Genomic DNA, 25,347 nt, shown 5'->3' on the forward strand with positions numbered 1-25,347 from the left:
TACATTATGTAAATTCACTCTCTTTCAAAAGAAAATAACAACAAAAACCCATAATAATTTTCAGCTGCTCTCCTAGAAAAGACTCTTAGAGGAGTTAGGAAGAAAAGAGAGGGTTTTTTTTGTTAGTTTACTGAATGGTGGTTTAGGGGTGTAGAAGAGAAAAAAAAGAATATTTGAATAAATGTTAAAGCATAATTTATCGCTAAGGGTAATAGAGAGACCTTGCTGACACACAGCTGGCTCTTTCTGAGCAAAGCAATTAAGAGGAAAAAGCTACATGGAAAATTGCCAGTCACTCTGCTTATGAAAAGGATGGATTCTGCAGTAAATCTAAAACAGATTTGAACCGTAAAAATGCAGGAAGAACTCACTGGCCACACATTATTCTTTAGCCCGGCTTATATGTTACTGACAGTCATCATGTCTAACCATTGTTAAGTATGGAGAGTGAAGTGTGCTATTTTTTATTCTTTAAAATGAAAGCATAACTAGGCCTTTTAAAGAGGCAAAGTACCTTATTTATTTCATTGCTAAGCTTAATATGGAGGAATAATTTCCTTTATTTCAGGAGGCAGTGTACCTATTTTCACACATCATTTCTCACACATCATTTCTCATTAAGGGTCTATGTCTTGACTGCCAAGATTGCTGTTATCTTTCAGAATGTGAAATAATGAGAAAAAAATGACCTCATTTTCAGGTATTATACCTTGATCATCCCTCTTTAAGAGGAAATATTTTCTAAGTAGCGGATGATAAAGGTAAAATTCCTTGTGTGTGATATCTGAGAAGCAATATTTTAGTTCTTTAAAACTTAGTTCTTTTCATATTTGCGCCGTCTTTCTTTTTCTGTCTTGAAATGCGATGTGTTTAAATTCTTCCTTTGTTACGTTGATCTTGCAACTTATTCTGAGTGTCTGCTGTGTGACAGGAGTCATCTTTTGCTGAAAAATAATGTTCATTATTACAGAAAAGATGTTGTTAACATCTTTTCTGAATAATTATTTCAAATTATGTTTATAGAAACAAATCGTAGGCCCTGAGTAGCACTGCTGTGAAAAAGTTGAATTTATCCCATTTTATTTTTAAATTTATTATATATATATTTTTTCATTTATTTCTTCTTTCCCCATTCCAATGTTCCTATTATACGTGTGCCCTTTGAAATCTGTTATCTGCCTCATGACCTAAAACCTCTTCCTTTACTTAATTAGTTATTATTATTATTTTTTAGCTTGCACAACTCTGTGTCAGTAGCTCCTAGCACAGGTGAAGGGCTGGCCTAAGTGGATGCTCATTAATGTTTGTAGAATGAGTAAAGCAAATAAAGGAAGGTAGAGTCATGAGTAAGACCAAGGCTTTAGAGTCAGAACAATCTGGGTTTCAATCTGAGTTGCCACCATTTGCTAGCACTGTGTGGGACCTTGGGCATGATCTTTTTTTTTTTTTTTACTGCTGAGTCTTGTCTACTCATTCTTATTTTATTTTTCTTTATCATGAATGTACTCTTTAATCCCCATCACCTGTTTCACCCATCCCTCCACACATCTCTCCTCTGGTAACCATCAGTTTGTCATTTGTAGTTAAGAGACTGTTTCTTGGTTGTCTCTCTCTTTTCTTTGCTCATTTGTTTTGTTTCTTAAATTCCTTGTATGAGTGAGAGCATCTGGTATTTGTCTTTCTCTGACTTACTTCACTTAGCATTATACACTCTAGCTCCATCCATGTTATTACAAATGGCAAGATTTCATTCTTTTTTATGTCTGAATAATATTCTGTTGTATGTATACATATGTATGTGTGTGTGTACACACACACACACACACACACACCATATCTTCTTTATCCATTCATCTATCGATGGATACTTGGGCTGCTTCCATAATTTACTAGTTGTCATATTACTCACTGAATATGAGAGTGTGGTTTTATTTCCTCATAGACCTTTCCTAAGTGTTCTATTTAATAAGTGACGCAAAAAGTAATAGGGGTTTCCAGACTCAGGCAGTTCTTTTAGCCCATGTTTAATGACTAAGGCAGGGGATTGCAGTCTGGCTACTTACCTGTTTACCTGCAAACATCCAGATTCTCAGGGAAGTTCTGAGCCAGTAGCTCTGGCTGGGGTGTGGCCATCTGTAGCTTCCAGTAATCTGCAGATGATTGCACTGTGTGGCCTTAGGGCTCATATACCCTTAATGCTTCTAATGATTTTTCAAGAAATCAAGAAGATTTCCTTTTTGATTTTGAGGAATATATATAAATGTATTTTTTAACTTTAGAAGTTCTAATTGAAAACATAATGTGGCTATTAAGTGGCACACTGGAAAATTTTAATTTACCCAGGAATCCTATAGTACACCATTCTTAACCTCATCTGTCAAAGATAAAATTTATGTGTTTTTGGTAGTTATTTTCACTTCTCAACCTTAGATTCACTTTCTTGCCCCTTTAGTCAACATTTCATTCATGTTTCTAGTTTAAACATGCAAAAATATATGATAATTACAGAGGTCCTGCTGTACAAGCCACCAAGGCAGCTGCTGGTACCAAGAAATACGATCTCAGTAAATGGAAATATGCGGAACTACGTGATACCATCAATACTTCTTGTGGTAAGTGTATGGAGCACATGAAAAATGGGAGAGCTTTGTGGCTGACAGGTAATAAGGAAATACCTAGATTGGAGTGTAATTTTTTTTCTTTTTTGGCATATAAATTAAGCCATTCTCTTTGTTATTCTCACCTTGAAATGAAGACGTAGTTTACTCACAAAGCTAAAGGAAAGGCATACTTATTCAATTCATTTTGCCTGTCTCTTGTCTAGGTGGGAGAGGAAAAGCATGGAGAAACTATGGTGTAGGCTATGTTAACGACTGACCCTTCTAATGTCATTCATGATAGTTAAATACCTATATATCAGAATCTTGATCTGTGTATGCAAAGTAAAAAAACAGCAGTGCAGTCCTTTCTTGTTAAAGCTATTTTTCTTCCAGCGGAACATATCCAGATGATTCCACATAATTGTGTTCTTGTTTAAATCATAGTGTTTGAGTTTAGGATGGTATGCCTAGGAACTAACGTGCCTTAATTGTATAGAACTTGCTGTGTCCTGTCCCTCCTCACTGAGGTTATATCTGCATAATTACAGACGTAAAAAATCTGTTGCATGTAAATCTAGCTTGCATTTGAGCACAGTGGCGTCTTCCTCTATTTTCTGGCCTCTGACCTTGGACAAGTGACTTAACCTTTCTGATTCAGGTTCACCTATAAAAGACCTGTTTAGCCTAGGGTTCTTGTATAGAGCAAATGATTTGGTAATAATGCATACGAAAATGCTCTGTAAACGTAAAAGATGATATTACCATAAAGTGTTCATAGTTATCAATAAGGTGCTTACTTTGACTTTGTACTATTAATTTAAAAACAAAAAATTTATTATATATGTAAATATATGTTTATGTCACAGACTAATTATGTTAGATAATTAAATTAGGATGCTAATTCCTTTTTTGGGGGGGGGGCTTTTTCTATATAATCCATAGACATTGAACTCCTGGCAGCTTGCAGAGAAGAATTTCACAGGAGACTAAAAGTGTATCATGCATGGAAATCCAAGAATAAGAAGAGAAATACTGAAACAGAGCAACGTGCTCCGAAGTCTGTTACTGATTATGGTAAAAACAAATCTGTACTTTTAAATGTTCCAGAGTATCTATATATAATATATATAACTATATATAAGACATTTGGGTAAAATATACAATATGGATTTCTCTTACTGTGCAGCTGTGATCTATTGAGCCTAATACAACCACAGTGGCTTATCTTTCATAACATTGTTTCTATTATTATGTCTTTAAAGTCATATTTAGTAAGAAGTATTTGAATTTAGTTGTTAGGATAAATTTTGGAGATAAGAATATCCTTGTCTATACTGAAGAAGTTGTGCAGTAACGTTGTAAATATGTATTTTTTTCCACATATACATAGATACAAATATAGAATGATTACATGTGGAAATGTAAAGAATACTGTGAAATAAAAAAGAACGTTTGCTGCAAACATTATTTTAAAATACTGTCAAAATACTAGAGTGAGAAATAGTAATTTGGTTTAGACCAGTTTTGCCTATACCAGGATTTGGTTTTTCAACTGAGATTCAAAAAATAAATTTTGTTACTTTGTTATGTATGCAAAAGACAAAGTTGTGTACTTGAAATTGGAAAGTAGAGAAGGATAGACTTTAACATTAATGGAGGATACCTGTGATGTATGTTGTAATTTCAGTCTTAAAGCAATAATTGGAATTTCATTTGTTCAGTTTGCTACTTTCAAACTGGCACAATTTATTAGCTCAATTGTGGTCAATGTCAAGGTGACAACATGTTTAATGTCTTTATTTAAAAAGTATATTCCCAACACTTGATAGTATAGTTTAGCAGTACATGACCTAAGGTGACATAGAAAATGAGCTCTCCCTCACTACCTTCCTAGCAAATAAAAGCAGTGTTTGATGAAAGTCAGTTAAATGGTAGAATTTTAGTATTTCCAAGTTGTAAAGAATAGATTGAGTAAAGCAAATACTGTTTATAAGAGAGACGTTACTGCTATTGATTGCTCAGGGGGTGTCATCAGTCCGACTATAATGCTCTGGAAGGGCAAAGAGAGATCACCCAGACCTAGGAAATGGCACAGGAAGGCCCTCTAAACATTGATATTCTTGTGACCACCGCTCTCTTCTCCAATTTATAAATTTATCCCTGGGAGTTGAAGATAACAGGATGATTCCACTAGCAGTTCACTGTACCAAGTTTCCAACCAGTTACCTTTGTTTTGTAAAAATGGCAAATGGGCTATTCCTTCTAGCTGTAATGTTCTAATTATGGCCTTTAGCTGAAAGGCTTTCATCATATTTTTTTTAACCCCCAAATTTATACCTGAATGATTACACTTCTTAAAACAAGAAAAGTAATGTTGTAATATATGGCACATACATTTTTAATGAAAACACAAATATTTCTTGTGTTTTTATACCAAACTTTGGTACTCTGCTCATCGAGCTATGCCCTCAAACGGGCAAATGACACATGACGTACCTTGTGTACTTTGTTCTTATACTGTTTCCATTCATAATATACTATTTGGAAGAAGAAAAGAGTAGATTCGGAAAATTTCCCAGGAGTCCCCCATCTAGGTTATATATGAACAAATTTAGGAATTTTATGTGAACACAGTCCACATGTATGTAGCCTTCAAAGAATTTGACTGTGGGCCAATTTCGGGATAAGATGTAACTTCTGCTCTGAAGAGCACTTATGTTCTCTGTGGGGTTTCCCTGTGAAATACATTCTGACACAGAAGTACGGTTTAAAGGAGAGGTGAGGCGCATCGAGATGCTTAACAGTCAGTTGAGAAAAGTCTGTACTTAGGGCAGCTAATCAGCCTTTAAAAGGACTACTCTCTAGTTTAATATTTAGAAGGATTGGAATTTCTTAATTCGAGAAAATAAAGTGACAACTTATGATTAACAAGAACGTAACTAGATATTATTTAAGCGTAGTACATTGACAGGTCATGGTAAAGTCTTGTAACTGGGTGTGGGGAGCCTCAGACCCTCCTGTGTACTGTATTGGGTGAGCATGCTCTCATCACATCGACAGAAAGAGATTTCCAGACATAATTCTTGGGGCAGTGGCAAATTCCTCAGTAAGGATTCACAATATTTAGTTGCTTAAGTCTGACTTTGGAGAGTGGTTTTATTTCATACTTCCTAAAATAAAAATTGCATGAGTTTAAGATTTAGACAATTTGAAGAAATTAAAACATACTGAGTGTATGTAAACATGGCAATATTCTTTCTCTAAGGCATCTATTTTTTGATGAATTTAGAAGTTTTTTATTTCTACAGAAATTCTAGTAATGCTTTGAAGGTACTAGAATGTCTATTATTGAGTCATTGTGTTGGATTTTTGTTTGAATATTACTGTGTCCCAGAATTACAAACGAAATTTAATTTTTAAATTTAGATCCTCTTTATATGTCCATCAAGCAGAGTTTCCTAAAACATAATCAGAATAGCTTTTTTTTTTTTTTTAACTTTTTAAAATCTGAAAGCAGCATCTACTTGTCGGTACTCTGATAGTATTTGGCTGAGGACAGGATGTTTATTTCTTAGTCACCACCTCGATTGATGGGAAGACTTTATAAATTACAAGAATGCTCATTTAACAGTTTTGCCATTTTTATCTTTTCTTCAACATAAAATATTTATTCACAGATTTTGCACCATTTTTGAACAATTCACGTAAGTCATTGGGTGGTAACTTATGAGCTAACTGGAAGATGGGTTAAAAATACTTTATAAAGTACTAACTTCTGTTAAGCATTGTTTTGCTACAATTTTTAAGTGGACTTGTAGTACATTAATGTTGGTTTGTCTGTACTAAGATACTTAATTTGAGATGATGCTTTCATTTGTATCACTCCAAAATATATTTGCAGAACAAAATCAATCTGTTGTTTTATGAAATTACTTCCTTTTTAAAAAATAACTGGCACTTTATGCTGTGAATATACACAATTCTCATTGTAGCAAAACTCAATAAAGCAGCTGATCTTTTAGAATAAAGACTAACTTCAGGTGCTGGTTTCAAACACTGTTACAGTCTAAACGTGTCTGTCCAAAGAGATCTGAGTTTTGCGTGATGATGTACACAGGCTTAATAAGACGCATCCTAATAGGAGCTTATTCTGTTGCTTGTATAGAGAGCGCCCTGTGAGGCAGTTTTGATACTTTAAAAGCTTTGAGTCATCTTTGTAGGCAGTAAATTTTTTCTGCAGTCAGTTGAGCAATAATGATTTGGATATAATGCCATATTTATTTGCCAACTTGTTGGACTTGATTTTTTTTAAGTGCTTCTAGTAATTTATAGGGCCATATTTAAAACTTATTTCATATGTTAAAGATGACATGATAGGATGTGAAAGAAAGAGTCATTTATTAGTTTCAAACTTTCAACATCTGTTATCTTTGTATATTTGCAGATGAGTACTTGTGGAAATTAAGGTTTCCTTAATATAATTTCAGTTCTCATCACATTTGTTTAAAAAAAGAAGCTGTCAAAGACTTTCCCTTGAGTTTCTTAATTTTACCCAATACATTAAGGTACAGGAGACTGTTATTTTAGAGAAAAAAGCAGGTTAATTTAACAAGTAGCCATCAGTATCATAGTAAGTTCCCTATCAACTGTGTATTCTAAGTTAGTGTTTAGGATGTAGGGAAGTTTTTTTTTTTTTCTTATCCTTTTAAAGTTCCAAGTTCCTTAAATTGGGGTTAGTATATTTTCTGCAAAGTTGGTAATTTTTAAAATTTGAAATGGAAACACTGAACTGTAAGTAGTTGGGAGGGACTACAGGAACAAAAGAATAAACAAACTCATCTCTGTTAATGCTAAAGGTGACGTGGTGTTTTAAAGTCACTAACAACTGGGTCTCTGTTTCATTCTTTCATAGGCATATACAGCTTTGCTAACTGCTTTTTGCTTTCTCTGGTTTGCACAGAAATTCAGCTGCTATAAAGCTTTTACTATTGGTGTAAAAAGTTTAGAATAAGAGTATTTTCATCCTTTCAGTATTTGGAAATTCTTACAAAAGCCACGTGGCTGTTCTTGACTTACACATATGCTGTAATTTTTCACTGACATACTTAAGCATTTCAGTGAGATTCTTAATTGAGCTGAAGTAAATGGTTGGTTTACTTTTAAAGTTGTGAGTAAAAAGCACGTTAAACAGACTTTCCCAAATTATGCTGCCAAAGCTGTAAAGTTACTGCCCCAGAGAAATGTTTGTATTTGCAGATGAGATAAAAACCTAACTGTTTAGTAGTGAAAATTAAGCAAGGGGGAAAAGTTGATATGAGTGCAATGTCCAGCACTAGCAGAAAATCAAGGATTTTTCTTTTCTGTAACAAAGAGAACCAAATATTATACACTTTCCACTTAATTTAGTGGATTTTATTCCAAGAGAAATCTGATTTCAGAGTAAGCAAATATCTCTGAGGGAAAGTTCATGCTTTTTTACTGGTTACAGTTTTTGGTTGTTGTCATGAAGTTGTCTAAATATTATTAGTAAAATACCTGTTCTGGCCATTTAAAATCCCAAAAGCAGTTGACAAAAGAACAAACTTTTGTCTTCCACTTTTCTGAAGAAATAGTGATTAAATTGACAGATATCTGTAATTCTTTACATTTGTGAAATTACCGTTCATTTGTTTTATCATAAATAGTCCCATAAAAGTTACTCTGCAGCCTTTGATTTTGAACTGTTTGGAGATAAAATATAAATTCTAGCAAATAATACTAGTTTGCTCTCCTGCCCTGTGAGTTTTAGGTTACTGATACAGTCGTTTGTGGGAATCTGCTTAGGCTTGTTTTTTTTATTGCTGGTGTTGCGGAATGTGTGTGTGTGTGTGTGTGTGTGTGTCTGTGTGTTTACTTGCAATGTTGAGGAACAGCTTTATGGGAAGAAAATTCTAAGATCACACTCTTAAGTTTAATTCATTTATAAGTAATTACTATTTACATTTTGTTTTAAAGTTACTGTTAGGAACCCTCTTCTTTTTTTAAAATGTGGTGCATTTTAGGATTAAAGGCTGTTTTCATTATCCCCTGGGCTGCTGGTGTAACTTGCCTTGTTCTGTATAATAGCTCAGCAGAACCCGGCGTCTCAGCGTCCTGCCAGGCAGCAGGAGATCGAAATGAACCGGCAGCAACGCTTCTTCCGTATTCCATTCATCCGCCCTGCCGACCAGTACAAAAACCCGCAGAACAAGAAGAAAGGCTGGTGGTACGCCCATTTCGACGGACCGTGGATTGCCCGGCAAATGGAACTCCATCCTGACAAGCCACCCATCCTTCTTGTGGCTGGTGTGTATGATTTACGTGAAAAAAACCTTGTAAAGCAAAAAAGGATTATAAACCCTCTGAATGAAAGTCTAATATATGATGTAATAATTCATTAAATTTTAGGATTGAGGAATGGAGTTCTGCAGTTGAGTCACATTTCCAGTTAATTGAGGATTAATTTATTTATGATGTGAAATCGCTTGGATTAATTATGTTCTTGTAGAGCACACAGAAACTTGTCTGTGTCCTAAGAACCTTTTCATTGGTGTTTAATTACCTCAGTTGACTTAATAATTGTTTAAAGAAACGTAGCATTTTTATTAAGGCTGAGAACTTGTTTGATCAACTGCAGTGTTAATACTTTCCGAAACGGTCCTTGGTGGAGGACAAATTTAACTCGTTTCTGGTGAATTTATTAGGCAGATTTCTGTTGTAAAGGAAGAAAAGAAAGTTTTAAAAGTTCTTGAATCTATGAGAATTGAGAACTGTATTTCAGGAAGAAAGTTTATAGTAAGTGCTTCTGGAGAGATTGATGGCTAATTGTCTGAAGTCTCCCCTGTGCAGGTAAGGACGACATGGAGATGTGTGAGCTGAATCTGGAAGAGACAGGCCTGACTCGAAAGCGTGGTGCTGAGATTTTGCCAAGACAGTTCGAAGAGATTTGGGAACGCTGTGGAGGCATCCAGTACCTCCAGAAAGCAATTGAGAGCAGGCAGGCTAGGCCCACGTATGCAACGGCCATGCTGCAGAATCTGTTCAAATAGACGCGGCAGCCTTCCCTGCAGCTGGGAGCCCGCGCGTGGTCCTAGGTAGGGTGTGTGCCCCAGAGGTCGACCCATTCCATGATCATGTTAGAACTGCTTATACAAGTGAGCAGATTTTAGTAATCATGGCTTTTTGTTAATTTCAGGTAAATGATGGTAGTGAATTGGGGACGTAAACATTATTTTCCTGTATCCAGCTGTAACTGTTAAGCTTCTCCTCGTTCTAATACTTGTTAACACTTGGACAGATTCTGACATTTCTCATTCTTTGCCAATAGACTACCTTGAAGTCCATCGTAATTGTTCTCTAGGAAAATAAATTTTTTAAAAGCTCAAAATCCTAACTTTTACAAGAATGGCACAGAACCATATAGCTGGAATAATGAAACCTTAGCTTAAAGTTTCTTAAAAAAGTTAAGGCACTTAAAATAATCAGGGCACTGATGTTTTGATCTGAAAAGCTGTGTACTTTTTTTCATTTACTTTTTCAGAAATTCATGGAAATTTGCATTGAAGGTGGAAATTTTTGTTTTTCCCCCTCCTTTGTGGCGTGTCCTAGTTTGAATAAAGCAATTCACCTGAACCTCTAGAATTCCAGAAAGAGCCTCAATGTATTTGACGTGCTCTGTGAGAGAGGAGGCACTCTCAGTATCTTGCACAGATTTTTTTTTTTTCTATCACAATGTGTCACTATAGAAAAATATTTTCTTCTATTCCACGGACAAATAAAGGAAATTCAGACAATTTAAATGCTTAAAAGTTTTGTGATAACTTGTTTCATTTAGAAAAGGAAATAGGTTTTCCGTGGCACTGTGGCTTAACTGGACTGAATGCAAATATTCTTTCAACTTCATCTCAATTGTGATTTTTTTTATCAGAATCTGGTCCAAGTTGTTTCATATGACTTAAACTAGTGTTGTGCTGCAAAACATCTTTGTTTTTAAAAAAATTCCTAGTGTCTATTTTGGCCTTGAGATTTTGGTAATTGTAGAGCTGTTTTATAAGCTTTGTGATTCAAAGTCCAGTACTTAGTAAGTAATTGTTTATTTCATGTAACTGATAATTTAATTGTTTTTCTTTGTGTGGTGTTAGTTTTGATCAAATGTCAGTAGTTTCAAGCCTAATATTTATGACTTCATGTTAGGGATTTGGAGACAAAGATACATCAAGGAATTATGCTGACATAATCTAATGAGTCTTGTTTGTGTTTTAGAATAAAATTAGAAAAATAAAAGTATTCTTTGCACTTTTTCTCCCTGATTTTTAAAGATCTTAACCTTTGAAATGATTTCCAGTGATTCTTTTTTTTTTCCAGAAAGAGCACCTCAGTTAGGAAAGTATTTCCCAGCTGATTAGATTAGTGCTTTTGAGCCACACTGTTTTCAGAATTGCTTCTCTCATAATATGTGTCTCAGTACAGAAATATTTATTTATTATGATACTGTGCAAATGATTGTTTCCTGTTAAAGAAATTAAATGGTCCTGTCTGTGCTGTTGAGAATGTGAATATGATTATGTTTTGAAGTCTGTATTACTGCAGAGATTCACCCACTCTCGGGCCATTTGGTCCCTGTGACTGGTGACAGAAGGTCTGGTTACTGAAAATAAATGACCTATTCTCTCTCTTCTCATCACTCGCCTTTAACTGGTGTTTTTATTTGTATAGGATAGTGAATGATAAGCTTAACTAGTAACAAGTAAAGTCCTTGAAGAAGATTTAATAACCAAATCGATTTTTAATGAGTTGTCTCTCTAGTGCTCTTGTCAGGAGTTTCATGTGTCCCCTGGACACTCTGTAGGCACTAGATGGAAAACTCAGCAAATGGGTCAAAATTAGCGTAGAGAGGAATTCATGTTTTGAAAAATTTGTAAGACATTTATCACAGCGAAGCATCACTGCAAGTCTTTAGTAGATAATAAAATTATAGTTTTAAGTCATTTTGTTGCTAATTATGCCACACAGCTGTCCTAGAACTTATCTATTTAAAGTAGTCTCCTGAGTTAATTTTGGCTACCGGGAGAATTGCCCTAGTTCAGATAGACTTACGATAACCTACATACAATAGGTGCACATACACACACAGGCCCCTTTGCTGGAAAAATTTCGGACCCTATGCACGTTTTAAGTGTCCGGAGATAGCAGAAATGGTATTCTAAAAGATGCTGATACAGCTGCTTTACAGTACTCACAATCATACCCATAAATGTTACGTGAAAACTTTGTAGGAATCAAAAGTGAATTTCTATTTTAATGTCATTTTAATTGAGATTTAAAATTTGAAACTTAAACCGGCATACTGTATATTAAGAACTCTTAATGCTTGTCTTAATACATATGCCTTCCTTAGTGTATACTTTGCAAAAGTAGATATACATAAAATATTACAAATGAGAAGGAAAGATGTTTTCACATTCAATTTAATTTTAATGTAATTCCCAATGCCACTAACACATTTGAGATATGTATTATGAGCTGTGGGTATGCACTGAGAGAAACTTTCTCTAATACACATATGTCAAGAGAACAATGAATTTTCTTAGTTGTAAAGTTGAGTAGATGGCACCTTCTCAAAGGATTATGTGAGGAAAAAATAAAATAATTCACGTAGGAGTGCAAGCCCACACAAGAGACATTTTATTGTAACTCACATTCTGCTTCCTATAATGACTTTTTAATAGGTCATTCTTTCCTGTAACACAGTGAACACTTTTGTAAGAAAATACAATCTTACGTGGAAAACAGGTGGTATTTGTGGAAGCTTAGCTAGAGAATAGAAATTCACAGGCAAGAATAATAATGAGGATTAATTGTAGAGCTTTATTAATTGGATTTAAAATTTTTTCTTTAAATTTTCATTCACAGGTTATTACTATGGTTCTCAGGGGATCCAGATATGTAGATATTTGGTTTCTTCACGTGAAATACCTTAAGAGTACTTGGATAAGTAGAATAAATACTTATGAATGAATCAGTCAGTCAATTAATACAATGTTAGTGGTGGATGTACCTCCTTTTACAGAGGAGGTAAAAGAGATGGAGAGGGGTCAGATAATTTAGTTCTAGACCATGAAAGAGATATAAATGCTTTTGCTTCAATCATGTGAAACAGAAAGAATCAAAACAAGCACATTTTTTTGAGTGGCCCCCTGCCCCTGACAAAGGGTTGCTCCTTTGTCATTCCACATCTTCTGAAGGCGTGACATGTTTTCTTTATGTCTCATTACCAGAAACAACAAGTATTGAGAGTTTTTATTTCTCTGAGAAGAAATTAAACCAACTAGGGAAGGGGAGGACAGAAGATCTCTAAAAATGAGAATAAGGACAAGTTGAGGGGATCAGTTGTAACAATTGTCACAATAAGGAAAGAGGAAAGCGGTGGTGGAAGAGAAAGAAATGGGTCTGCCCCTGAAGACTCCACATCCCCAGGTTGAAAAACACGGATACTTTTTAGGTGACAAAGCACTCCAAGCTCTTAGCGGAGTTTTAAAATTAATTGTACGTCCTGTAGGAGCAGAACCTATGGTTATTAAAACCTGGATCAGGATAGACCGGTGTATAAATTCTCAGCATGTGGAGATGGCACTGCCACACGGGAGGGGGCCAGCAGGAAGGAGACATTCTGTGTGTAAGCCTGACGGAAGGGTGAAGTTGGAGACTTCGGGGGGTAGAGTCTACCCGTGTGAGGACCAGATCACTGAATTCAGTTCAGTTCAGTTCAAGTCAACGTACTCTTTATTCTCCGTCGCTCAAGTAATATTCCTAGTGATACAACTTTGTATCTATGCAGCATCTCGTGTTCAGACCTCGAATAGGCTTATTAATGGGCCATTTTCTTTTCCCTTTGGAAAATCCATCTAATTGCAACTGTTACTCAATTTTTCCTCATTTCCTTAAAAGGTGTATATCTCATTCTTTCCTGAAACACTGATGTACTGGAAGTGGAAATAATAAATGCTGCCTGAGTCGAACTTCCTCTTGCATCTTGTGCTTTTACTACAGTTACAGGGTGTTGTAAATGAACAGTTGTAAATGTTGCACTTGTTGGTAGCATGAAAATCCTGCTTAAAATCATTTATCATAATCCATAAAGCAAACCCAGGGAATAGCTAGTAAAACAGATCCATGTTATTATAAATCTATGAATATGGTGTTTATATTTTATTGAAATTAAGGTTTTGCAGCAAATAGATTAGTGAAACATTTGAAATAGATACAGAGAAGTCATCTTTTCATTAAGTAGCACATTAAAAGCTGGCTAAAATGGATTACCTTGATGCCAGTCTACCCACGCACACAGGAAAGTTAGTGTCCAGAAGTATTCAATGGAGTTACTAAATTATAGGAAGACAGCTCATCTGTGGTGGAGAACAGGCATTAGTTATGCCACAAAGCATAACATTACTCCCCCCCCCGCCCCCGCTTTAACATAGCTTTATGGGGTCACAAGAAGAGTTAGATTTCTCATGGTATGTATATGTAAACCCCACTTCCTTTTTCTTTGAAAGGAACAATTCAGAAGTTATTGGCAACAAAACAATCTACTGGGTAAGCACTAATTTCTAGTAAAATTAGTGTGCCTAAGACTGAGGGTGTGTGTGTGTGTGTGTGTGTGTGTGTGTGTGTGTGTGTGTGTATGTGTGGATAACAGACATTGAGGTGTGGAGCAACTATACCCCCAGCAGTGTTTACATACTGGATACATCATGATTCAGAGAGACCTACATCTCCTCGCATAAGTAGTCATCTTTTATGAACATGGTGACACATGAAGAGCTTTGCTTCCTGATACATTGTTCGACCTCCCCGAAACAGCCAGTAACTTGCACTTGTAGGTGATCTGTGAGCAGTATTTTGAGGGCAGCTGGAAGCAAACCTGTCTTGCTATCACTTTGACTCTCAGTCAGGAGTGGCTGAAATATGTTTTAATGATTGTGTTTTGGATTTCGATAATAAGCATCTTATTCTGAAGAATGTACTGGTCATCAAGTACATGATTCTTCTCTATTTGAAACGTGGGTGTGTGTTGGTTCCCGATGTTGACTCTATGCCTGGATTCTGATGACCAGTGAATATGCCTGCCTATGTTTTCAGAATTTTAACACAGTGGATACAATTTACCTTGAGAAAGCAAACCATTTCTCTTGAGACAGATTAAGTTATAATCTGTACATTTTTAGTTTTTAATTTCCTTCCCAATCTTGATAGTTAAATTCTTCATATCCTCCAGTCGGTAATTCAGAATCTCTTTTCTTGATTATCTGGAAGAGAAATCGGTTTAAGAGCTTAAGAAATGCCCCTTGAGGTCAAATCCATACTTCATTCCATTGTCACTTCTGCTGGTGTTTGATAGAATCTGCTTGCTATTTAGGATATCTTCTTTGAAGGGTTTCGGGATGCCCTCCAAAATATTCCTCACTTTATAACGTCGTAGGAAAGTATTCCATGTCTTCTTAGACCCGTTTAGACTCTCAGGCTGACCCTGTCATACGTCAGCGAGGCAGACAAGACATGATTACTCCATGCTGCTGTTTCATTTGAAATGAGCTCCTCAATTCTACCTCGGACTTCAGGGTTTATTTGGTGTTTGCTTCATCCCCGACATTTTCTTAATATCAGATCTGGTGTTTCATTGTCGTTTTGTGGCTCAAGTCTCAACTTTTCCTGTCTTTCTAATTTCTTTTGTTTCAGGAAATCAAAATGGCTCACATTCTTCCCAGTGTGCACCCGGATACATGAAATTATGATCAGCCCTTGGTGTGCTTGTCTCAGTATCCTTGACTGTCTGTTGATGGGGATAACTTGTTTCAAGTACAAACTTAGAGGTGTTTGTTTCCACCCAGTTCTATAGATCTCAGAGCAGGCGCTGGCTGATTATCACTCATTTTTACCATCAAAGATGGTATAATTTTTTTGAAATTTTTTATTTTAGACTAAAAGTCCAAGGTACTTTCTCAAAAGTTATTTTTTTAAAAATCTGTATATTTAACCAGTTATAGATAAGTTATTTCCCGTTGTAAGACAGTTATTTTAGTAAAATAAGTTGGATAAATAATTTGAAAAAGACATTTAGGACACTGGAAGGAACATTCATCTGAGGATGAACTTTTAGGAATTTTTGAAGTTACTCATTGCTCACAAATTATGTTTCCCCTATTTCTCTACATATTTTTGCTTTAGCTCATTGTTTGAAATCAAAAGAAGATATTTTATAAGAATATGCATAAAAATTATCCAGGAATATAAATTATTATTGAAAATTACAACCTGTTGCAATGCATTTGATAAACTGCATGTATATTTTTATAAGAAAAGGTGAATAAAAATACTTGGATCATTCCTGGTTGTTTTTTTTTTTCCTCTATACATTTCAGTTAATGCCAGCCTTCTGTCTCTGTCTTCCTCACACCAAGGAATGCATTCTTACCCTCCCCTCCCCCCCGCCCCCGCCCCTTATAACACTAAATTAAAAAGCTTGGCAAATAAAGGAAAAGTGTTCATACTTATCTTTATTTAAAACAGGAGTCAGACCTAGAAATGTTTTAAATTTTCTTTAAAATTCAGTAATCAAAACCAACATATAAAAGTGTTATTTTACCTTGTTATTTTGCTGATGTTGGAACTTTTTGACACTAGTTTTGTATGCTTGATTTTTAGAGTGACCTGACGACCTACAAAAAAAAAAGCAAAAACATGGTATCCTATTTCCCGGGCTTATCAACATTAATAGCGACCACAGTTTTTCTACTATTTTAGCTTTAAAATTAATATGACAATGACAACGGGTGGCCTATTTTTGCAGGTGCTTTCCATTACAGCTGGAAGAACGAGGCTGTCTGCATCCGCCCCTGAGGTCCGCCTTCGAGTTGCGCACTGTTTCTTAGGCAGTGGTGGCAGAAGGATTGAACAAAGCTCGTGGGAAAGATGAGTGATAACTTCATCTTGCGAAAAGCAGAGTTATTACTTTTTTTGCCTTATTTTTAAAGTCAGGTTCTGAGTCGTGCTTGCTGAAAAACAACTGTGCAATGACATGTGTTCATACAGTTTAAAAATAAGTTATTTTAAAACATGATGTATATAATTCCAGACTTTTTAATATACATATCATAGAATTTCTGATGATAGTGTATACACATTTTGCACCTTGCCTTTTCCCTCTTTACATTCTAAGATGGATATAATATTTGGGGAATACTTTCTGACATATGTTCCCTTATCTGTAAACGGTTTTCTTTCTCCCAACATTCTGTCCATTATAATTTCAGGGAAAGGCGGAGAGAGTATCACCCTAGGAAGAAGGAAGAACCTATCCGGGAGGTGTAGTTGAGGACAAGTTCCTTCCTTCTACCACCAGCTAAGGCAGAATTTCTGGTTCCTACTTACCTGTCTGGGTGACTTGGAGGCTCAGAGTGCTAAGGGATGGGTAGGTGCCTGTGGTCAGAGCTAAGAGATCACAGGTGAGGGAAACACGGGGATAGAAACTTTCCAAAGGACCTGGTGAGGCAAGAAGAGGCCTCTGCCCCCACTCCCCAGAAATTTAGACACCACCTTGAAGAAAGGAAGGGAAGGGAAAGGATTTTTGAGCCTGATTGTATACTCCACGGGAACTGAGTTGCCTAAATTGATTGCTCCAACTATTAATCAGATGAAGTTTTAAAAATTGGATTGGACTGTATTAAACTCTAACCCCTCCCTGTCTTGGCTCCCTCCCTTCCAACCCTTCCCCATCCAGTGGAGAAAGTGCTCATAAGGGAGTTAGAAACAGCTACTAGAGATAAAACAATGGATCCCTCCCCTGTCTGATGTGCAGCAAGTGAGTAAATCTGGGATCTTGCTGTAGTTAAGACAAGTACTTCCTTATTAAAATCTCCTCATAGATGTCACTTTGCATCAATATTTCCTTAATCTGGCTCTTGTATTTGGAAATAATTTTCATTATCATAAAAAACATCGCAGAGAGTCCTATTAAATTAAAGGACAAAGTGAAAAATTTTAGACCCGGGGAGGAAAAGTCATAAATAGATCTAGATTTGCATTTTCTGTGTGTGTATAATGATAATTGTAATTAATAAAAGTAAAACTCATTAAGCTAAGAAAGGGATCTTTGAAAATGAAAATTTTGTTTATTTTTGGGAGAATTTTTACCAAGTTCCTAATATAACTGAATACGTACATAAGACAATTAAAATTTAAGGAAATGAAAAATATATGGAGTATATTTGTGAGTATTGAATTGAGGAAAAGAATAGAGGGAAAAACGAAGGTGAAAACCGAACGATGACTTGGCAGTAGAATGACCAAACAAACTGAAAACACTCCTCGTGTTTCCGTGGACTCATCTTCTCGGTAAGGCACCCCCCCTCAATGTAGCTTCCCTATCTTCCTTCACTTTCAGGTAGACCAGCGAAAACGCAGCCGAGTTTACAGTGCTCTCGAGAGTGCTGCTTTCAGTGTTAACACTTTAGTGTTGCTGCCTGATTTGCTTCTGAGTTTAGGTTTAACTGCCAGGTGGGCTTGGGGGGCCGCCTGGGTGGCTCAGTCAGTTACATGTCTGTCTCTTCAGCTCAGGTCATGATCCCAGGCTCAGCGGGGAAGCCTGCTTCTCCCTCTCCCTTGCCTGCTGCCGCTCCCCCTGCTTGTGCTCCCTCCCTCCTCTGTCAAATAAATAAATAAAATCTTTAAAAAAAAAAATGTCAGGTAGGGACTCTCAGGTTTTTCCTTATGGGGCAGCCCTTTGTTGATAAACAGCTCCCATAACGCTAGCAGTGGAGCAGTTTGCCCTGAAGAGCATCAGGTTTATTCCTCACCTGAACCCACGAATGTATTCCTGTTATCCCCATTATATGGATGAGAAATGTGAGGCCTAAAGTTGCTTCAGGTCACAACTAGTTGGCGTGGAGCTTGAGTTTTAACTTGGGTCTAACTCTAAAGCCTCTGGTCTTTTTTTTTTTTTTTTTAAGATGTTATTTATTCATTTGACAGAGAGACAGCCAGTGAGAGAGGGAACACAAGCAGGGGGAGTGGGAGAGGAAGAAGCAGACTCCCAGCAGAGGAGCCTGATGTGGGACTCGATCCCATAACGTCGGGATCACGCCCTGAGCCGAGGGCAGACGCTTAACCGCTGTGCCACCCAGGTGCCCCTAAAGCCTCTGGTCTTTTTTTTTTTTTAAAGATTTTATTTATTTATTCGACAGAGATAGAGACAGCCAGCGAGAGAGGGAACACAAGCAGGGGGAGTGGGAAAGGAAGAAGCAGGCTCAACAGTGGAGGAGCCTGATTGTGGGGCTCGAACCCATAACGCTGGGATCACGCCCTGAGCTGAAGGCAGACGCTTAACCGCTGTGCCACCCAGGCGCCCCAAGCCTCTGGTCTTAATCACCGTCTTCATCTGTGGTTGATAAGGTCTTAAACTGTCATCTGATCCTCCCATAAGTCAACCGTAGAGTCACATAAATGCTGGCATCTGTGAGGAACAGGAGTGGGTGGCAGGGATCCGGGGGGCCCTCAGCACCACTGTGCTTCGGGTCTGAAGCGTTCATGGGCGCAGTGGGGTTTGTCCTCATGCCGAGATCAGGGTTTAACATTTAACATTGAGCAATTCTACTCATTTCCATGGTTAACCGGAATAGTGGCTGAGAGTGTCTGTCATTCCACATGTTTGCTGTGCTTTTCTCTACGTATTTGAGTGAACCATACAAAACTGCCAATATTCGGTGATTGGTTACCGATAAAATGGTAATGCCATAGAGTTGAACCTAATAATCTTCTAAGTATACAGTTTTGTTATTAAATTATTACCCAAACAGGATCTATTATTCTGCAGTTTACTTCTCTCATTTAATAAAATGTCTATTTTTAGCTCCAGTAGAGCTATGTTATTGCTTTTAACCGTTGTGTTCCGCGGTGACCACGACACCACCCTGAGTGACCACTGTTTCTCCACAGACGCGCTGTGCAGTTGTTTCACGATCAAAGCAATGATGTTTGAGCATTTTTATGAACGTATCTTAGTGCACAAATGCAACTATTTTTGTAGGAATAGTTGCCTTAAAAGAGTATATGAATCAAATTTAAAATTTTATTGATACTCACAAATATTTCTTGGAAAGAGGTTTTTTCTGATTTACTCATCCAGGCGCAATGCTTGATCAAACCAGTTCTCCCTGACGTCACTCACACTGGATGGCATTAACATTTTTACCGAACTCATGAGTAACATGATATCTCTTGATTGTTTTTGGATTTCCCTAATTATAGTGAGACTGAACGCATCTTTTCCTCCGTTTTCTTGGTCATCTGGATTTCTTCTGTGAATCGCACTTCTGTATTCTTGGCCCATTTTAATATTTGCATATTTGTCTTTAATTGATGTGTAGGAGCTCTGATTATTATGAATGTTCAACCTTTATGATATGATAGGCTATAAATATTTTGATTATTTACGTTAATATGTTAATTTTATTTATGTTAATTTTATTTGTGGTGACTTTTTCCAGGTGGAAATCCTCTTCTTAATGTCATCTAGAATTGGTGTCTGAATTAGGGAAGGCTTTTTTAGCCCAGGATTATAGACGTGGTTTTAAAAATAGTTTTCCTCATACTTTCAAAGTTTTCATTTTAGGTTTCAATCTTTGTTACAGAATTGATTTGTGTACAGTAAAAAACTAATTTTATTTTTTTTCTAAATGGAAGACCAATTGTATTCTAACGATTATTGACCAGTCCATACTTTCCCTACTGATTTAAAGTGCTTGTTAAAATAAATTCTCTATAAGGGTCTATTTGGGGCTTATATATATTTGTTCTGTGTATTTATTGTCTGTCTTAGTGTTTTAAGTGTTAATTTAAGTATTGCTATCCTACAGAGCAACCTCTCCATCATTGTACTTTAAGATTTTCTGTTGTACATTTTCATTTCCAGAGGAAATTTAGAACCAGAATGTCAAATTCCATATAGAATCCTGAGATTAACTTGGAAAAGATGACAGCATTATCATAACCTTCACTCGCTTGAATGGATGCTGTTGTGCTTTATGTTCTTTGTACAGATGCCTTATAAACGTTTGCATATACCCTTTGCAGTAGCCCAATAGGTGGGTTTTATTAGTCTCATTATCCAATGAGGGAATTGAGATTTTTAAGATGTAATTGGTCCAAGGTCACTTGATTAGTAAATTGCTAAACCAAAATTTTTTTAAAAGATTATTTATTTAATATAGAGAGAGAGCACAAGCAGGGGGAATAGCAGAGGGAGAAGCAGACTGCCCGCTGAGCAGGGAGCTTGACGTGGGGCTTAATCGCAGGACCCTGGGATCATGACCTGAGCTGAAGGCAGACGCTTAACCGACTGAGCCACCCAGGCGTCCCTAAACCAAAATTTTAATCACTATTTGTCTGATTCCAGAATATTGCTTCTTAACCATCACTGGGTTAAGTCGTTGTCTTTAAAGTGTTAATAATTTGAAGGAGCATGTTTCATGAAGAGAAAGGCTAAATCTCTCTTTTTGTTGATGGAGTAAGCAGATGGCCACGAGCTCCCCGGTGGGAAATTAGAGACTGTGGCCACTAGAATGAGTAGGAGGACCGTAAAAACAAACACAGGACGATCTACTGAAGATGTGCATCTAAGCTGATCACCACTGAGAAGATGGTCAGGCGTGTGTGGTTGGGAACTCTTGACTGGGAAAGGCGACACAGGCTCAGGAAGGAGCCCTCCGCAGGTGGAGGGCTCAGTGTGGACTTGATCTGGGTGTCACAGGACTTGGAGAAGAGTTAGGAGCTTCTGGGTTCCCTGATAGTTCACGGTACCACCTACGCCCTAAAGTCTGGTTCGTGAAGGAAGGCCGATTATATCTCACCTCCTTTTCCCTCTTCTTAAGAGCTTCTCTTAACCTTTCTGTTGAAAATTAAGGATTCATTAAACATATCATGTCTGTAGAAAAGACCACTACGTAATCATTAAAAATGATGGTGCAGAAAATATTTAGTGACATGGGGGAATGTTCTATGTAGAAAAAAGCTGAGTATGAAAGAAGAAGCCAGTCTGATTCCATTTTGCTTTAGGAAATTCTATGTAAACATTCTGTATAAACATGTACATCAAAAGATAAGAGCTGTTAATATGTGATGAATATCACATGATTTTTCTTTCTCATAATTCTCTGTATTTTCCAAATTTCTCATGATGAAAGCTATATTTACAAATAGGGGAAAAACAAATATTACACACCCCTCAACACCAATTAAGGTAGGAGACCATGTGGTATTTCGTCTTGAAGCCAACACAGGCTCTTTTCCCTTCCCTTATTAATGAAACACTGTTGAAAGGCCAGAGAAGTGGTCTCAAAGTGTGGTCCTTGGACCGGCAGCAGCAGCCTTACCTGGGCCCTACCCAGACCTACTGCAAAAAAAAAGAGCTTAGCAGGGCCCGGCCATGTGTTTTAAGAAGTCCTCCTCTGGGAGATTTTGATGTTTACTGGAGACCGAGAACCAGGGGTTTAAAGGAACATATGCATTCATTGTAATGATTGGTTTCTCAAAAGCAAAAATAACAGATTCCTGGGTCTATAAAGTGACTGTGCTCGACCTACCTGCATGGAGCTCCCTTTCCCTGGATGACCTCACATTCCTCCGCGGGGGCACAGAGGCCTGGGTCCCCGTGCTGCCGGCGCCCCTGGCTCTCGCGCCCTGGTCTGCAGCGACACTCTGCTTCCTCCGTCTGCTCATTTTTTACACACTCGGCAAATTCACCGCAGGCCAGGAATTTGCAGGGATCTGCTTGATCGGCTGTAAGAGATGGGCAGATTTTAATGAATACGTGGATGCCCGAGCAGTGAAACTGGCAGAAGTCAAAGGCTAGAGACCAAAGATACTTGACATCACTCCATTTCGGAGTGGGCTGTACAGTAATGATAACAAACTGGAGTGAAATGTGAAATGCACATTTCTGTATCTTTGCAGTCATAGACACAGGTGATAACATATTTATTCTGAATATAATGATGTGCAAACTTGGTTGGGCCTCAGAACCAACTAGAGGCCTTGTTACAACACAGGCTCCTGGCCCCATCCTCAGAGTGTCTGAGGCAGAGGGCTTGGAGTGGTGACTGAGAATCTGTATTTCTAGGGAGGCCTCAGGTGATGCTGATGCATCTGGAAAGCACATTTTGGTAACCGCTGCATTAGAGAATTAAAATTTTTTGTTCGCTAGTTTTCTAAGGTAAGCATTTTCTGCAGAGATGAGTTGTGAAAGTATATATTTAAGATACCTTATAAAGTAGTCAAGTAGCCATATACGTGGATGGTTTTGAGAACTCAGGACAATTTCCTCATTTAAAAAGTCTTTCTCTTAGACCCTTGCTGATTCCACAGGCCCTAAGGTTAGAGATCTTTCCTTTGGATTAATCGTTTTTCCCCTATTAAAGTTCAAATAGAACTCTAGTCTCTGTTTTTGTTTGTTGTTGTTGTTTTGTGTTGATTGTTCTCTAATATTCTAAATTCTGTAGCATTGTCTCAAATTTTTTGTAAAGTGGATTATAAATCAAGAGAATCTCAGAATATTTAGCTCTAGGAGGCCTGTGGCCCCTGCCAGCTATCCCCCCTTTTTTTTTAAATTTAAGATTTTATTTATTTATTTGAGAGAGAGAGCACGCCAGCACCAGTGGAGGTGAAGGGCAGAGAGAGAGGGAGAAGCAGACTCCCCGCTAAGCAGGGAACTAGACGCAGGGCTCGATCCCAGGACCCTGGGATCATGACCTGAGCCGAAGGCAGATGCTTAACCGACTGAGCCACCCAGGCGCCCCTTTACCCTGTTTTTATAGGTGAGCACACTGAGTTCTCAGGCAGAGAGCGAATGGTCTGAGCCCCCACATGCTGATGGCAGAACCAGAACAGGCCTCTGGTACTCAGGCTGTTGTTCTATCTGCCCTGGAAGAGATTCCTGTTGAATCACCGTGGTCATTTATCCTTCAGATCATTCTTTCAATAAGAACCTATTCTGTGCAAGGAGTAGGGCACAGGTAGCCATGAATAAAGCTGCTTTTCCAAGAAGCCTAGGGGAAGGTAAGAAATACAGACAGATATTCCTATATGAAAAGCCCAGTGACTTGTCTAGTATAAGAGCTCTAAAGATGAGCTCTAAATATAAGTTAGAGAAGAGGTCATTGTTTCATTTATTTGAAGCGAGGGCATTTGTACTGCAAAGACTATGAAAGGCATCCAACTGGACCCAGCACCATGAGACACAGAGGTGGGAAAGCAACAGATATGAGAAGAGACAGCCCGGGAGGCCCACTTTGGAGGTAGCAGATACTCATGGACAGGAAGGAAGGGAACCAAGACTGGAAAGATAAGTTAAGGCCAAATCATGGTAGGTCTTGAAGGCCATGCTAAGGAATTTGAACTCTATAGGCAAGGGAAAGCTGTGGAGGATTTCTGGGTGAGAAAGGTCTCATCAGAAGATATGTAAATAGCACTGTCAGAAGAAGGATGATTTCGAGTGATCATCTGTTTCCACATTTCCCAAGTGGGAACATTTGCCGAACTCTAATTCAGCAGGACTTAATAGGTTTTATACTAAGAAGAGATTGGTGGCTAAATAAGCGCCCCCCCCCAAATGCAGGGTGAAATAAACGTAACAGGTTTCTCTCTCTTTCCGTTGTTTCTCTTTCTTTCACTTCCCTCCAAACTTATCCCCTTCTCTTCTTACTTTTAAATTTCTTAGGGTCATTAATAAGCTAATGTCTATTGTGAATATTCAAGTGGAGAACATAGTCAGCGGCTTTGCCACGTTTGCTGCCCACAGAAGCTCTGCATAGGGCCACTGGGGGACACGGCGTGGGATGAGAATTCCATGAACCCTTACTCACTGCCCCAATCCAGCGCCTCCTAGTGGTGGCAGAAATGATAGGGAGGGAGATTAGCACAACGAGCCCCAGCGTGGGGCAAGAGCAGGGCCTGGAAAACCCGTGTTTGGGCCTCCCAGCAGGTAGACCTGCTAAAAGACTTCACATGAGTTGTATTTCTCTGCAGCATGAGGGTCCCTTAAGGGCAAGCAGGCCTGACTAATGTGAACTGGCTTCCTCTGCTTGAAAGTTCCTAAAGCTGGCCATGTTACGGGATCCTTATCGCTGTTTAGAAAATGATTCAAATTTACCCCGACAACCCAGCCGATTCATAGCCAGGGCTTGGTTTAATAAATAACAGCTGTCAGCAACCTTACACTCAAGACTTGTAGTCTTGATAACGGAAGTCAGGGGGGAATAGTCGGAGCTCCACTTCCTTCTCTCTGCAGCGGAGAAATACATTAACTAGGAAAGCTGACGGAATGCACAGATTCCACCCCCCTAAAGAGTAACAGTACGTGTGTGATAACCAAATGAGTTTCCCATTAAAAAAAATATTACTGTTTTACTGTCATTTCCTTCAGCCCAGCCAGGCGTAGTCTAGGCACCAGTAAAGCCGAACAGAACACAATAAGGCAACATTGGAGAAATAAATTTATCCACATGCGGGGGCCCTGGACCAGATATATTTGAAGAACAAAAGCACCTAGTTTATAGATAACATGCTTTCCCCATGTTATTTATTCAGGACGAGCTTGGTTTTTGTTTGCTGTGTGTTTGCTGGGTACACTTTCCTGGGTACTAAGTCAGCATTCATTGTTGCAACAAATATCGACTTG

At 37.8% G+C, this 25,347-nt stretch overlaps 2 protein-coding genes across 4 annotated transcripts in view; one reads left to right on the plus strand and one right to left on the minus strand.

Moving 5' to 3' along the window:
* Positions 1 to 11,301, plus strand: part of MYO6 (myosin VI) — a 156,052-nt gene extending 144,751 nt beyond the window's left edge. Inside the window, exons 25-29 of one of the 3 annotated variants that reach the window (XM_034647939.1) lie at positions 2,509 to 2,612; positions 3,543 to 3,674; positions 6,278 to 6,304; positions 8,706 to 8,924; positions 9,468 to 9,667. In XM_034647939.1, coding sequence (XP_034503830.1) covers positions 2,509 to 2,612; positions 3,543 to 3,674; positions 6,278 to 6,304; positions 8,706 to 8,924; positions 9,468 to 9,667 — 682 coding nt within the window. Of the gene's footprint in view, positions 1 to 2,508; positions 2,613 to 3,542; positions 3,675 to 6,277; positions 6,305 to 8,705; positions 8,925 to 9,467 lie in introns of all 3 variants that reach the window. The other 2 variants (XM_019804526.2, XM_034647941.1) reach the window with 2 other exon arrangements.
* A 3,415-nt stretch (positions 11,302 to 14,716) lies between these two features.
* The window catches only part of IMPG1 (interphotoreceptor matrix proteoglycan 1), a 126,208-nt gene continuing 115,577 nt past the window's right edge, over positions 14,717 to 25,347 (minus strand). The window contains exons 15-17 of the mRNA XM_002923921.4: positions 22,256 to 22,451; positions 16,264 to 16,336; positions 14,717 to 14,926 (exon numbers count right to left, since the gene is read on the minus strand). Coding sequence (XP_002923967.2) covers positions 14,849 to 14,926; positions 16,264 to 16,336; positions 22,256 to 22,451 — 347 coding nt within the window. The 3' untranslated portion in view covers positions 14,717 to 14,848. The remainder of the gene's footprint in view (positions 14,927 to 16,263; positions 16,337 to 22,255; positions 22,452 to 25,347) is intronic.

This window comes from Ailuropoda melanoleuca, chromosome 19, assembly GCF_002007445.2.
Source record: "Ailuropoda melanoleuca isolate Jingjing chromosome 19, ASM200744v2, whole genome shotgun sequence".
NCBI classification, from domain to species: Eukaryota; Metazoa; Chordata; class Mammalia; order Carnivora; family Ursidae; genus Ailuropoda; species Ailuropoda melanoleuca.